The sequence below is a fragment of the Erythranthe guttata genome, chromosome 9 (genome assembly GCF_056151865.1).
Source record: "Erythranthe guttata isolate IM_541 chromosome 9, IM_541, whole genome shotgun sequence".
Taxonomy (NCBI): domain Eukaryota; kingdom Viridiplantae; phylum Streptophyta; class Magnoliopsida; order Lamiales; family Phrymaceae; genus Erythranthe; species Erythranthe guttata.
This window is the reverse complement of record NC_142541.1, coordinates 11,675,360-11,691,265: the sequence shown is the minus strand read 5'-3', so window position 1 is coordinate 11,691,265 and position 15,906 is coordinate 11,675,360. Positions and strand designations below refer to the sequence as shown.

General features: G+C 33.6%; 2 protein-coding genes across 3 annotated transcripts; both read left to right on the top strand.

Moving 5' to 3' along the window:
• Positions 1 to 447: 447 nt before the first annotated feature.
• Positions 448 to 12,378, top strand: LOC105955044 (ketose-bisphosphate aldolase class-II family protein). Of its 2 annotated transcripts, XM_088822877.1 has the most exons (42): positions 523 to 797; positions 905 to 1,018; positions 1,830 to 1,905; positions 2,013 to 2,093; positions 2,174 to 2,254; positions 2,389 to 2,465; positions 2,575 to 2,629; positions 2,750 to 2,798; positions 2,886 to 3,023; positions 3,144 to 3,222; positions 3,340 to 3,418; positions 3,535 to 3,581; positions 3,685 to 3,879; positions 3,996 to 4,071; positions 4,239 to 4,319; positions 4,432 to 4,512; positions 4,845 to 4,921; positions 5,012 to 5,066; positions 5,168 to 5,216; positions 5,307 to 5,444; positions 5,534 to 5,615; positions 5,745 to 5,823; positions 5,907 to 5,953; positions 6,084 to 6,295; positions 6,962 to 7,049; positions 7,214 to 7,333; positions 7,433 to 7,551; positions 7,644 to 7,716; positions 7,829 to 7,948; positions 8,097 to 8,165; positions 8,299 to 8,517; positions 8,604 to 8,745; positions 8,844 to 8,941; positions 9,291 to 9,435; positions 9,532 to 9,617; positions 9,706 to 9,816; positions 9,949 to 10,023; positions 10,556 to 10,621; positions 10,927 to 11,115; positions 11,231 to 11,341; positions 11,836 to 11,916; positions 12,006 to 12,378. In XM_088822877.1, the coding sequence occupies exons 2-42, from the start codon at positions 920 to 922 to the stop codon at positions 12,183 to 12,185; spliced, it is 4,125 nt and encodes a 1,374-aa protein (XP_088679003.1). In that variant the 5' UTR covers positions 523 to 797; positions 905 to 919; the 3' UTR covers positions 12,186 to 12,378. The 2 variants fall into 2 exon arrangements, with proteins under 2 accessions (XP_012834197.2, XP_088679003.1); XM_012978743.2 differs by having other exon boundaries at positions 448 to 1,018.
• A 1,098-nt stretch (positions 12,379 to 13,476) lies between these two features.
• Positions 13,477 to 15,694, top strand: LOC105962508 (uncharacterized). The gene is made up of 5 exons (XM_012986825.2): positions 13,477 to 13,823; positions 13,909 to 13,958; positions 14,091 to 14,217; positions 14,820 to 14,924; positions 15,010 to 15,694. The coding sequence occupies exons 1-5, from the start codon at positions 13,721 to 13,723 to the stop codon at positions 15,633 to 15,635; spliced, it is 1,011 nt and encodes a 336-aa protein (XP_012842279.2). The 5' UTR covers positions 13,477 to 13,720; the 3' UTR covers positions 15,636 to 15,694.
• Positions 15,695 to 15,906: the final 212 nt, after the last annotated feature.

The following is a 15,906-nucleotide window of genomic DNA, read 5'->3' as shown; positions in this document are numbered from 1 at the left end:
TTACTAAAGAAGTGAGTTTTCTCGTGAGACAATACATAATTGATGAGGTGGTTGTAATAATCTAAACATCAAGGGTATTTCGTAATATGAGCTTACTGGCTCAAGGAGTAGCGGTAATTTGCCAAAGGCCCAAAAACATATCCCCTCTCTCCGTCCCCTATTATTTGTCATTTTGAGGTGCATTTTTTAATCCCAAATTATTTGACATTTGGAGTTTCAACAAAACATTAATTATATTTTTATCAATTTTGCTCTCTATCACTCTTAATTAATTAAATAATTAAAAAATAATTAATAACAACGATATTTTAATATTTCCTATATTATTTTTTTATAATGTATGTATAGTTATTGAATTTACTAATATGCGCGCAACAGCACGAAACAAAACAATTTATAAATACAATAGGGAGGCAGTAATAAATTGCATTTTCATTTGACTTGGATGGGACAACCTCGGTGGAAGAACTTAATTATCAAAGAGTAGGAAATAAATTAAGGAAACCACGCGTATATACGTGTAATAAGCGCAGAAGCTGATTTTAAGCAAGATTACACTGCCAGATGCTTCTAAATCAAAAAACCCATAACCCCAATTCTTATTTTCAGTGCTGCAGTCCCATTAAAAAAAAAATATATATATATAATAATAATAATAATAAAATAAGTGTTTCTTCATTCTTGCTATTTAACTATACATAGAGAGAAAATTAGAGTGCCACTTGGCTTTGTTGTTTCTTTGACACAGTCAGAAATTCAAGAGTTATATCAGCACGTTCCTTCTCTTTTTTCGCCAAGTTAATCATCTTCTCTCACACATATATACGTATATATATATATATACACACATATATATAACTCTTTCTTGGAAATATTTTTGTTTTAATTTTTTATGTCTGGAAAGAATTTTGTGGCGGAAATGGCTGAAAAAGTGGTGGGGTTTGTGGGGTTGGATGAGGTCTCTTTGGAATTGGCTGCTTCTCTTCTCCACTCCGGCTATGCAGTTCAAGCATTTGAGGTAATTTATTTATTTCTTAATTAATTAATTTATTAATTAGCCCATTCAAGATAAATAAAATTCATTTCTTTTTTCTTGCTTGCTTTTCTTGTTTTTATTACTACACTGTGTGTTGAGAGAGAGAGAGAGAGAGAGAGAGAGAGAGAGAGAGAGAGAGAGAGAGAGAGAGAGAGAGAGAGTCTGGTAATTAATTAAATTGGGAGATATTTGGTGTGGTCAATTGCAAAATGAACTGAACATGTGTTTGTTGGGCTTTATTCGAAAGTCAAAAACAGAACTGCATTAATCGAAGCGATGCATATGTTCATAAGTTCAAGCTTCGATTTTTTCTTTTTGAGTTGAATGCAATTAATTGCTAATCCAATTTCTTGAGGGATTTCAAATTTCGAGTATTTTTACGACGATTACTGGTTATAATACCGATGATTCACATTGACGGGATCGTTGATTATACGAGTCTTTGTATGCGTACGTGGCTGTTGTTATTGAGACCGAACGATCACTAGCAAGAATCGTAAAGTAGTTAGATGCTAAAATTGATAAAAATGGAAGTTCTAAACCTTACCGAAAATTTTCAAATTATTTATGATTAACGATTAGTTGAATGTACATAGATTAAATCAGTGTTTACTTGGAACGCAAAGCATACGAACCCACTTTCAAGAAAATTCGTGCCATCGAATTTCTCTTTGTTATTCATGGATTCTTGCAAAAAACATTTTGCCAATAAAATAATTCAATCGGGTTTCGAACTTTTCTTTTTCTTTCTGTATTCGTTTGTAATATGCCTTGTACTTAAACTATGCTGCAGACGTCCGGTCAGCTATTAGACGATTTCTCGAAACTAGGTGGTAAAAAGTGTGCTAATCTGAACGAAACAGGGCAAGGTGAATCGAATCGCATATTTTTTTCTTTTATTTATTTATTTTTCGTCGGAAATTGTTCCTATAGCTAATCCGAAATTTTGTTTGTTTATTTCTGTTCATGCGTGCAGGTGTAAGCGCTTTGGTCATTCTTATATCTAATGTCGAACAAATACACGATCTCTTTTACGGTGCTGAGGGTGTTCTGAAAGGTCGTCTTATTAGTTCCGAATTTCTTATATTTGAAGTGAAATAATGATTTTATTTATTTATAATTTCCCTGAAATTCCAGGAACTGCGAAAGACGCAACCGTAATCATCCATTCTACCATATTACCTGCACATATCCAGAATCTCGAGAAAATTCTTACAGGCAAATTTCATTTCATATGCTTATTAATCGTTTTTTTTTTTAATTTTGTTTTGTTTTAATAAATCTTAATTACGAGTTACGAGAAAAGCTACTAGAACATTCGCCTGAATCTTTTTCGGGTTTTTTTCTTGCAGAGGATTATCAGATGGAAGTTGTAGTTGATATGTATGCCTTAAAGGCAGGGTCCGAAGTTTCGAACGGAAAATTCGTGGTAATAATTTAATATTATAATATTCTTTTATTATCGATTTTGATTTAGCATCCATAATACCGTGACATGATAAATGCTTCATTCGTTTCGTTTGTCATTCGATCTTCAGGTTATTTCCTCCGGACAATCGGAATCTACCTCTCGGGCACAGCCCATTCTTTCTGGTTCAGTTTCCGTTTTTTTTTTTTTTTTTTTTAAATAATAATTTCCATTTCTTTATTCGCTTGTTTTTTCGCATTTTCTGTTCGATATTATTCCAAGTCCGATTTTTGTTACGTGTGCAGCCATGAGCGAGAAACTTATCGTATTTGAAGGCGATATAGGTGCAGGCAGGTGGGCTTTCTAATTATTTTACACAAATAAATACTGTATTATTATCGTATTTTAATTGGATTATTATTATTTTATTTTTCGTTGCAGCAAGAGTAAAATGGTGATCGAGCTTCTAGAAGGAATCCACTTTGTAGCTTCGATCGAAGCTATGTCTCTAGGTGTTCAAGTCGGGATTCATCCATGCATAATATATGATATCATCTCTAACGCAGCTGGAAATTCATGGTAACCATAATTTATGAATTGAAATAATTAGGTCGTTTTTCGAGTTTCATGCATGAACACATTTTTATTTTTTTTGTTTTTTTTAACTGATTTGGCTTGTCTTTTGTCGATTTATTACAGGGTTTTCAAAAACTATGTTCCTCATTTGTTAAAGGGTAACCAGTCCGCTCATCTGCTCAATGCTTTTACTCGAAACTTGGTAAGATTTCTAAAAAAAAGTGTAATTTTAAGCAAACATGTTTTGATTTATATTCTTCGACGATGATTATACTTTTACTCGTTTCTGATGAATTAATTTTTTTCGCGTGCATTTAAGGGAATAGTGTTGGACACGGCAAAATCGCTCGTTTTTCCTCTTCCACTTTTAACAGTAGCTCATCAACAAATCCTTGCAGGTACATCACTAGAATATATATTAAAATTAATTCAATACGCGTAATATAATACATTTTTTCGGATTCAAGATTTAATTTCCTCGTCGTGTTTTTTAATTAATTTTTATTTTTGATAGGATCTTCACATGCTGCCAAGGACACTGAGGACACTGCACTGCTAAAAGTAAAAAAACAAAAATTAGAAATGGTTTTGATTGGTTGACATTATGATTATTATTATACGTTTTATGTAGTCGATAAATAAAATGCTTATTTGTTTACGACAGGTGTGGGAAATGTTATGTGGAGTGAATATAATAGATGCGGCGAATGAAGAACCCTACCATCCAGAGGAATTAGCTCGTCAGTTATCGGCCAAATCGAAAACCGTTAAGAGAATCGGATTTATCGGGTTAGGAGCTATGGGATTTGGCATGGCCACGCATTTGGTCAAGTCGAATTTCACCGTACTTGGCTTTGATGTAAGTCAAATTATCATTATTAATAATGTTCGAGCAACTTTGTTATCGTCTATGGCGGTATTTATTTATAAAGTTCCGTATTTAATTATTAATATTTTTATTATTTTGGTGAGTAGGTTTATAAACCGACACTATCTCGATTCGAAAAAGAAGGTGGCATTCCAGGTAGCAGCCCTGCAGAAGTATCCAAAGGTAAATTCATTCTGCAACTTAATAAACGAAACTTATGCATCAACTATTCAGTTTTCACAAAATTACTTATTTGGTCTTATGAAAATGGATTAGTTAAATTCCCTTTGATATTTGCGAGTAAGTACGTTTTCTACAATCGGTTGCTTACGTATAATTATATCGTCCAGATGCCGATGTATTGGTTGTAATGGTGACAAATGAGTCTCAAGCCGAAAGTGTTTTATATGGCGATAATGGTGCTGTGGCAGGTACAACTTACGACTCTCTCGATTATTCCATCGTATACAAAGTGAACAAGACCGACTTTTGTTTTTTTTTTTTTAACTTTTTTTTACTATTTATTTCTTGTTGTGTTTGAAGCCCTTCCATCTGGAGCATCAATTGTAATTTCCTCGACTGTATCCCCGGCATTCGTCAGCCAGCTTGAGCGAAGACTGCAAAGTAAGTTCGTTCTATTTCTTATATATTCTTTCGAGAAATGAAATTGACATGAATTTAATTTGAATTTTGCTCAATTCACTTAAAAAAAAAAAAAAAAAAAAAAAAAAAAAAACAATTTCTTTCATTGTTTAGTTTTAAAGTTCCGTTTTCTGTCCAAATTTACGTGTTTCTGACCACTACCCTAAGAATCATGTCGCAAACGTTCCTTTTAAGTTACATACATGTTTCAGTAGGTAGTATTTTAGATGATATACATACGACATACGTATATATAATACTTATTTCGACTTTCAGACATTTATTATCATTGTCACTGCCTATACTTATTACAGGTGAACAGAAGAATCTAAAGTTGGTGGATGCTCCGGTTTCTGGTGGAGTGATTAAGGCTGCTAATGGAACACTTACCGTACGATAAATCGATTCTTGAAAATCGACATTTAACATGTTTGTACCTCATAATATAATCGGGACTAAAAAGTTACATATTTTATTTCAGATAATGGCATCGGGTGCAGAAGAAGCTCTAGAGCATGCTGGTTCAGTTATTTCAGGTTCAAACAAATTTTTTTTTTTTTTTTGATAAAATTAAGGAAACTATAAATTCCGATTCCCCAAACCGAAGTTGATTTTTTGTTATCGGTTCGATTTACAGCATTAAGTGAGAAGCTTTATATCATAAACGGAGGCTGTGGTGCTGGAAGGTACATCATCTAACTTGAATTCTTGATTTATTTGATTCTGTGACGCATGTAATTTAATTTTTATTCTTATTATATATTATTATTTTCTAGTGGCGTAAAAATGGTGAATCAACTGCTAGCTGGAGTTCATATTGCATCAGCAGCAGAGGCAATGGCATTCGGGGCTCGATTAGGTCTTAATACGAGATTGTTGTTCGATGTCATAAAAAACAGCGCCGGAACTTCATGGTATATGCACAACTTTCACGTAAAAAAAAATCACTAAATAATTTTCCGTATTATAATAGAAAAATTTGTAATTATTTTATTCACCACAGGATGTTTGAGAACCGTGCCCCACACATGGTAGAAAATGATTACACACCGTTGTCCGCACTCGATATCTTCGTAAAGGATCTGGTAAGATTGATACATAACAAATCAACGGTGTTCTATTTTATTTTATTTTTGAAATGAAAACGGATTTTATTTTTGAGTTATTTTACGATTTGCATGCATGTTTACACAATCGTAACTCTTTTTTTATAGGGCATCGTTTCTCGTGAATGCTCGTCTCGCAGGGTCCCACTTCATGTGTCAAATGCTGCACATCAACTGTTCTTGTCAGGTAGGTATATATTTATCATTTTCTTTATTTGAATTTGAAACATATATTAAATAATAACTCAAAATGACTTCAAAATCGAGCAGGTTCAGCTTCTGGATGGGGTCGAATAGATGATTCTGCCGTAGTAAAGGTTTGAGCTTTACTAATTTCTCTAAATTTTAAAACATTAAATTTTTTTTTTCTCGAGTGTATTTCAGGTTAAATTAACTGATATTTGATATTTAATTTAGTTAATTATTCAAGCATTGAAAATTCGACAGGTTTATGAGACACTTACTGGAGTAAAAGTTGAAGGAAAACGGCCCGCTTTGAGTAAAGAATCTGTGCTTTCGTCTCTTCCGTCTGATTGGCCGATTGATCCTATTCAGGATATAATTACTCTTACTCAGAAAAATTCGAAAACTTTGGTTGTTTTGGATGATGATCCAACTGGAACTCAAACGGTTCACGACATTGATGTATTGACCGAATGGTGAGTCAACTCACAGCTTTCGTTGTGCTTTCTTACTAGTAAATAGATGATTATCTTAACTCTCGTTGAACGGACAAACAAATTAGGGGGAATTGGAACGGAATTTCCGATTTCTGCCGATTCCGTTTCGAAATTTCCCTATTTTGAAACAATATTTTTCATTCCGAATTCCGGTTTCCAATTTTTCCGGTTTTTTTGGATTGAAATTGAAATAGCAATATATATGAAATTCTAATTTCCAATCCAATTTAATTTCTGAAAATAATTCTGAAAGTTCTGATATTTTTTTTTCCGAAAATTTACACTGAATAGTATCAAAATTATTATGTTTTTTGTATTTTAAGTGAGTAAAAAATTGGAATTTTCCAATTTTGGAATAAGTTTCTTCATTTCAATTTCTGAAATTCCAATTTCCGATTTTTTTGGAAAGGAATTGGAATTTGTTTTTCACTTCCGAAAAAAATCGGAATTTTTCCGAAAATGCTAATTCCAATCCGATCTGTCCAATTTTCACCCCTAGTGGAAATTATCTTTGTAGCAAAAAAGAAAATTAAAAAATGCCACTTTTATTTGACCTCCGATTTCATGAAAACTCAGGTTTCAATTTTGTGAATAAACTAATCAGTGACTTTTTTTTTTTTTTTTTTATTTAATTTCTAATTTCAGGAGTATTGAGTCACTTGTTGAACAATTCAGTAAGAAGCCGAAATGCTTTTTCATTTTGACAAATTCACGGTCAGTAAGTTCCGACAAGGTAAAATTATAAATTGTTACTTTCCTTTTCTTATTAATATTTATTACAAGTATACATATATATATATATATATATATATATATATATATATATATATATATATATATATATATATATATATATATATATAGTTATAGTTATTTAGTAGAGCTTTGTTGTTATAGGCTACTGCACTAGTAACAGAAATATGCAGCAACTTATCCGCCGCCGCAAAGACAGTGGACAACGCCGAATACACTGTCGTTCTGAGAGGCGATTCAACTTTACGAGGCCATTTCCCCGAGGCATGAAAATTCATCGCACATAATATCGTTACTTTTTCGAACATTAATATTTTTTCATTTTTTTTTTAATATGGTTTTTATTTTTTAAAAAACGTGTAGGAGCCAGATGCAGCAGTTTCTGTAACTGGTGAGGTGGATGCATGGATAATTTGCCCCTTCTTTTTGCAAGGAGGTCGATACACTATCGGAGACGTACATTACGTTGCAGATTCCGATAGGTATTATTTTGTTTTTTCCACGTTTTTCTTTACCTAATAATTAATATATTTTCCGATAATTTAGCATAATTTAAGGAGCATCGTCTCGTCAGGCTCATCCCTGCAGGTGAAACGGAGTTTGCTAAAGATGCTTCTTTTGGCTATAAATCTTCTAACCTTCGAGAGGTCTAGTATTTTTATTTTTTTCTGTAATATTAGTAAAATTTAAATAGGAAATTATTAAAAAAATCGAGTGAAAAATTTAATGAGATTTTTATTTTTTTGTTTGAGATTTCAGTGGGTGGAGGAGAAAACGGGAGGTCGTATACCAGCAAGTAGTGTTGCGTCCATTTCTATTCAGCTACTACGAAAGGGTGGACCTGAAGCTGTTTGCGAACGTCTCTGCAGTTTGAAAAAGGTTCGATTTCTTTAAGATAATAAAAAGCGCAATATTATTTAACAAGCTTAATGACTTACATTCGTTTCAACCGATCGAAGATGCTTTATTTTCTCAGTTTATATTATCAATTGCATTTTGACGCTAATATGCTGTTAAACCGAAACAGGGGTCCACGTGCATTGTTAATGCTGCAAGTGATAGAGATATGGCTGTATTTGCCGCAGGAATGATTAAGGTTCGTCTTTCGTTCTTTTTTTCACTCTGCTCGAAAAATCATTTTGTGCAGATATACTTGAAATAAACACAAAAGGGTACTTTAGTAATTTCCTCATCTCTCTCTCTCTCTCTCTCTCTCTCTCATATTATAGGCAGAAATGAAGGGGAAGAGCTTCTTATGCCGCACAGCAGCTAGTTTCGTTTCTGCTCGTATTGGAATAATTCCTAAAGCTCCATTATTGCCTACCGATCTCGGAATATCCAGTTACAAGACCGGTGGACTTATAGTCGTCGGTTCCTACGTTCCCAAAACAACTAAACAGGTCGACGAGCTACTTTTGCAACGAGGCCACGCCTTGAAACGAATCGAGGTAATTTCATTTTTCATTTTTTTTATTGAGTGAAATATATGAAATTTTTTATTATTTTGTGAAAAAAAATCTCCTTATCGAAACAGGTTTCTGTTGATAAAATTGCGATGAAATCGATAGAAGAAAGAGAGGAAGAGATTGCTCAAACGGCCGAAACTGCTGACGTGTACCTAAGAAGTGGGAGAGACACTCTTGTAATGACTAGTCGACTGCTTGTTGTCGGAAAAAGTACGCCCTTTTCGTCGATATTTATTTTTTACTGCCATCTTTTTTTAATTAAAATTGGTTAGTTAATTCTGATAATTAATCTCTGCGTTGTAAAACAGATGCTTCCCATAGTTTAGAGATCAACGGCAAAGTTAGCTCCGCACTCGTGGAAATAGTGCGACGGATAACTACAAAACCACGATACATACTTGCCAAGGTACTTCTTATCGAGTGTCGTATAATGTAATTAGTGCGCATTGAGAAGCTTACATTCTATTCGAGGGGAAAAAAATTAACTTTTTAAAATAAAATGAAATCAACAATTGCGGAAAAATCGAAACTTTAGTTAATTTAGCTGACGATTTTATTTTTTTCCAGCTACTACCCACCGTACTAATCTCGATGTTACTCGTCTTTTGTTCACTTATTTTTTACCGTAACATAATATTTACATTACCATATTGTCTTTAATCCGAATTTTATTTACCGCATTACTATTTAATTTGTATAGCATTTAATACGGTAATGAAAATGTTATTAACATAAGTTGGTACTTTCTATAATAGGGTGGAATTACGTCTTCGGATCTTGCGACAAAAGCGTTAGAAGCAAAACGAGCGAAAATAGTAGGGCAAGCTTTAGCTGGGGTACCCTTATGGCAACTAGGCCCCGAAAGCCGACATCCAGGCGTACCCTACATTGTGTTTCCCGGTATTTTATTTTTCGATATATTTAGTGGCCACATCATCGAATTCCAATTTATTTTTAATATTTTCGATTAATTAGAAACGATTTTCTTGTGCTTAGGAAATGTTGGAGATAATAATGCTGTGGCGGATGTGGTGAAAAGTTGGGCACATCCAGGCAGGCTTTCTACGAAGGAACTTCTTCTCGTAAGATTTCTTCGTGTTTTAAACAAGTTCCGTTTCGATTTTGACCAGACAGTTGACTATGTTTTTATTGTTTATGTAATAATAAAAGAATGCGGATAATGGTGGATATGCCGTTGGAGCGTTTAACGTGTATAATCTGGAAGGGATTCAGGCCGTTGTTTCTGCAGCCGAGGAACTGAGAAGCCCTGCTATTTTGCAGGTTCGAATTCGCTATTATTGCCTTTTTATAAATTTACAATATTTTAAACTGAAAAAAAAATGTTGAAAATATTATGATTTTTTTTGTTTTTCTTTTTTAATTTTAATTTTAATTTTTATGATGTTTCCCCAGATCCACCCTAGTGCGTTGAAACAAGGAGGAGTTCCACTGGTAGCCTGCTGTATCTCTGCTGCAAAACAAGCAACTGTAAGTCTTCTCGAGAATTTAGAAAAAAATTCTCGAGAAAAAAAAAAGATGCAATAAGCTGACAAATGCATGATATTTTTTATTTTATTTTTCCGTAAAATTTTGTTTTTTTTTTTTTCATAATTGCTTGTTCTCGTACATAATAGTGTATAGTTGCTGTTGTTGGTCCATCTAACTTTAATTATTCCTTGCTTCTCCAAAATATTAGTTCAATAATTGTTTGAGGGGCAAATTAGGTAAGCCCAAATTACGAAAAAATCCCTTATGTTTGGATGATTGCAACCACCCCCGTCAACTAAGTATTGTCTTACAAAAAAACCCACTTTCAGTAGGTAAATTTGACACCATAAGGGTGGACGTGTAAGACAATTACATAGTTGAGGGGTGGTTGTAATTACCCAAACATGAGAGGTTTTTTCGTAATTTGAGCATACCTCAGGGGTGGCCTTAATTGCCCTTATTTGAGAATAGATTTAAAATGTGGTATAATGCTTGTTTTATCAATATTAACTTCGTAATTTTCGATCGACAGGTTCCTATTACAGTTCACTTTGACCATGGAAGTTCCAAACAAGAATTGGTCGAAATTTTGGAATTGGTAACGCTTCTTCTCAACTACTTTTATTCTGAAAAAAAAAAAAAAAAGAGTACGGAGAAAGGGCGCGATTACCTATATGTACATATACATTTACAGTTAAACCTCTATAAATTAATACTGTCTTGACTAGGGAAATTCTATTAATTTAGTGAATTATTAAATTATCGAGTTAATATTTCACGTTTTCACCGAGTGGGGACCGAGAGAAACTATTATTTAATCGAGGTTATTAATTTATCGAGTATTAATTTATCGAGGTTCTACTGTATCTGTTTTTTTATGTCCGAAAATCGAACCATTTACAGGGATTTGACTCGGTCATGGTTGATGGTTCGCACCTGTCGTTTAAGGAAAATATTTCGTACACAAAGTACATTTCTTCCTTAGCACACGCGCAAGGTTTATTAGTGGAAGCCGAGTTGGGAAGATTATCCGGAACCGAAGACGATTTGACCGTACAAGATTACGAAGCAAAACTAACTGACATCAATCAGGTTTTCCCTTCTACTTATATTTCCCAATCACAAGCACTACTAAATCGTAGACGGTGAAACGATATTCTTTTGGTTTTCTTAAAAATCATTTATATTTGTAATAATAAAATTTCAGGCTAATGAATTCATCGATGCGACGGGGATAGATGCTTTGGCTGTTTGCATTGGAAACGTTCACGGAAAATACCCTGACAGTGGCCCGAATCTTAGACTCGACTTGCTTAAGGTTAATTGTTTAAATTCCAAGTATTGGTTTCCGGGTTTATTGCATTTTGTACCCTTATGTTTAGTATAATTGCTAAAAATGCTCCACTTGTTATAAATATTAGCAAGAACTCCCGTATGATGCAATTTGTTTTAGCAAACTACCCCCTAAAAACTCACTCTTTATCGGTTTGTGGAGTTGTGCGCTGTATTAAATGCTTCAGGAGGTTTTGTTTTTTTTGCTAATAATTATAAACATGGGGGGTATTTTAGCAATTAGACTAAACACAGGGGTACAGAATACAATAAACTCGTTCTTTTCCTGTCAAAGTATTACCTCATGGCTCATACTAATTTTGAATTGTTTCTCCTTTGCTTAAATAAATGGCAACATATGTATAAGAAATGCAGAAAGAATTATTATATCTTGTGCTGATTATCCCATGATTCGAAAACATTATCCGATTCTTTGTCTGAAAATATTGCACGATTTTTATTTTTATTTTTTGGTTCCAGGATTTATATGATTTATGTTCGAAAAAAGGCGTCCAAGTTGTTCTTCACGGGGCTTCTGGATTGGGAGAGGATATTATCAAGGTAAAATAATTAATTTCTTAAAATCAATTCTTGTGTAGAACACTTTTTATTACGCTCCACCGAAATTTATATATATAAAAAAAAAACAGGAATGTATAAAGTTGGGAGTGAGGAAATTCAATGTGAACACTGAAGTACGTAAGGCTTACATGGAATCTTTAACGAGCATCGGCAAAGATTTGGTTCATGTTATGGAATCTTCAAAGGAAGCCATGAAAGCCGTGGTTTCCGAGAAGATGCTTCTCTTTGGCTCTGCTGGCAAAGCTTAACCATAGTTCGAGAGCGGAATCATCGTTCGCTTCGCACCTCGGGTTTTGTCCCTTTCTTCTTCTCTTCTCTTTTTTCGGTACAGTGATTGAATCTTATAAAATGGTTAAAAAAAAAAATATATAACCATCTGCGGTTATATTTGACAATCTCTGGTACAAATTTTTTGTTATTAAATAAAGCTTGTTTCATTCATGAGCACACTGAAAGAAACTTGGGAAGATCAAGTTTGGACATATTCACTAAGTTTGGCATTTAACATTGACATTTAAATAGTTTTCTAGATGAAGACAAACTTTGTGAAGACAAAGTAGCCCGTTGTAGAGTCAGTTTTTGTAAATTCTTTTATCAATTAATTCAATAAAAGACCGTAAAATTAAACACAAAAGCAAATCAATAACCCCTCAAATTACCAGATTAAAATCAGGATTCTCATTCAAGTTAATTAGTATTTTCAATAAATAGATTTTTATTAAATTGTTTTAAAGACTATCTCAAATTCCCCCCAAAAAAAAAAACAAATGAAAAAATAGGGTCAAATTACAAAAAAATCACTCATATTTGGATAATTACAATTGTCTATCAACTATAAATCTTCTCTTACACGTCCTTCCTTTATGGAGTGAAATTCAACATAATCTTATAGATTCCATGGAATGTTCTTTAGTTTGTACTCGTTTTGTGCAAAAACGCAATTTCAGATGCACCACAATCTGTTATTTACAAGCCAAGAGACACATCTTATGATCATCTCGTTTTAAAGAGTGTAGCTCGAATGAAGTAAAACAACTATAAACTGGAGAATTATTCAATATAATGTAGAAGATTTAACTAAATTTGACAGCACAAGGATGAACGTGTACGAATATTTATAGGTGAGAGAGCATGGTTATCGGATCGTAAAAATATCTCGTACCGTATTGTTATCGTATCGTACGATATTTAACCAACTATTAAAATAGTAAAAAATATATATCTACATTATAAAAATATTATAAACATGTAAAATTTAATATTTTTAAGTTAAAATACTAAATTTGATTGCGTTTTTTCTTTTTTTTTTTCGTTTTTTTTTTCTTCATGTTTTTTAATTGTCGACTAATATCGTAAATATCGTAACGTATCGTAATACGACGATACAATACGATATCTCGCGGTATTTAATGGTATTTATCAATAATCGATATATAAACCGAGTTATATCGTTTTGATTAGAACCATACCATATACGATATATATCTTGGTATATCGCGAGATTAACTACCATGGGTGAGAGTTAATTGCACTTATCCAAACATAATTTTTTTTGGGGTGATTTGACCTTTGTATCCGCCGTAATTTACTCATGAAAAAGTCGAGAGATTATCAAATCTAATGCCGTTCTTATCTGTTAATACTGTTGGGCCCCATTGCTTACGCACTACCACTACTAGAATCCGGTTCTCTCTCTCTCTCTCTCTCTCTCTCTCTCTCTTAACATTTCTTGATCATATTCAATTATTCACAGGAAGAGAGAGAAAACTTGATCAGCAAATAAATGGCAGAGCCGAAGCTTTTCGAACTCAACAATGGCACCATCCAACTCAAACTCTCCAATTTCGGATGCACCATCACTTCCTTACTTATACCAGACAAACATGGTAAATTAAACCCTTCACAATCGATCTAATTCATCAACAAATCCCATTTTTTTTTATTGAATATTTATATTTGCATTTCTGAAAGGAAAATTGGCGGATGTGGTTCTTGGATTCGACACACTCGACCCATATCTGGTGAGTACCAATCGTATTCCCAATTATTATTTTTCAATAACTAAATAACCCATTTGATTTTTTTAGCCTTTAGTTCATATATATATATATATGTTCTGCCTCATGTAAAAATTGAATCTTGATTGTGTGCAGAAAGGCGATGCTCCATATTTTGGGTGCGTAGTGGGTCGGGTCGCGAACCGGGTCAAAGATGGGAAGTTTTCACTCGATGGAGTTCACTACTCTTTGCCTATCAACAACCCACCTAATAGTCTCCATGGTATATATATATATATATTATTATACTCATTATTTTTCATTAAAATAATATTTATACAGTATAACCTCGATAAATTAATAATCCCGTTCAGAAAATAATTTATTTCGGTCCCGACTCGGAAAAAATGTACTAAATTATTATATATACATATATTTGTTTGATCATTCATGTTTGAACTTTGATGTGGGCAATACAAATTTCTTTATTCTTTGATTTTTTTTAGGGTGTTTGATGTTTCTTGAATTTCTGTTGATTTGATATTAGATATTAGTATCCTTGTAGTTTTCTTGTTTCAAAAGTCAATAATAAAAAAAAATCGTCGAGGGATTCGGAAATTGAAGTTCTTACCGATTAACGTGCGTGCATTTCGTACATTGAGTCAAAAAAATCTTTGGAAGAATATGTCTACTAGTTTTGAAGTTCATGTCTCGTATAGTTAAAATTTGTTCGTTCTCGCCTTCTTAACCACATTATTATTTCGGGTCGATGAAAAGAATAATTAATTTAATGTTTTGGCAAATCGACCTTTATTACTAAGTTAAGTATACTCGTAAATGTTTTATCTTTTGTATAACTTAATAGTTTTATTTCATCCTCCAAAGGTGGGCACAAGGGCTTCGACAAGGTCATTTGGGAAGTTGCTGAATACAACCAGGGCGATAACCCGTCGATTACCTTCAAATATCACAGTCGCGACGGAGAAGAAGGTATTGATATAATATAATAACACGCACGCAGAAATTCATAATTAATAAAATTAATATATAACCACTACTCGTGATTGCAATGCAGGTTATCCGGGCTCGGTTTCGTTCACTGCAACTTACACACTCACTTCAAAAACCACACTGACACTCGAAATGGAAGGCGTACCCGAAAATAAGCCAACCCCAATCAACTTAGCACAACACACATACTGGAATCTATCGGGCCATAACTCAGGGAGCATTCTGGACCACACGATTCAGATTTCGGCCAATCACATCACACCCGTCGATCAGAACTCAATCCCAACGGGCGAGATTACACCCGTTGAAGGCACACCGTTCGATTTCACCACGGAGAATAAAATCGGAAGTCGGATCCACGAAATTGGAATTGGGTACGACCATAATTACGTTCTTGATTGTGGTGACGAGAAATCGAATGGGCTTAAGCATGCTGCGAAATTGAAGGATCCGATTAGCAAGAGGGTTCTTGATTTGTGGACGAATGCTCCCGGTGTGCAATTTTACACCGCCAACTATGTGAACGGGGTTGTTGGTAAAGGTGGCGCTGTGTATGAAAAGCACGGTGCTGCGTGTTTGGAGACACAGGGATTTCCGAATGCGATAAACCAACCAAATTTTCCTTCTGTTGTCGTTCGACCGGGCGAGAAGTATAAGCACAGTATGTTGTTTGAGTTTTCAGCTGAGTAGGATTGTACATTTTGGATCGAAGGATATTTGAAATCGTAATAATAAATTCATTGAACTTATTTTGATGGGTTCGTTTTACATTGGATTTAACTCGAATTTTTTGAAGTTATTGTGGTGGATTTGAAATCGGAGGTATTTCAAATCCTTGCATTCCGAATGGAGCCTAATTAAAGTATTTTGAAGCAATGTTATCAAATCGGAAAATATCGCGTATTGTTTTCCTCCACGTATCATTTATGAGATTAAATTAAAAATTAAATTAAAAATTATG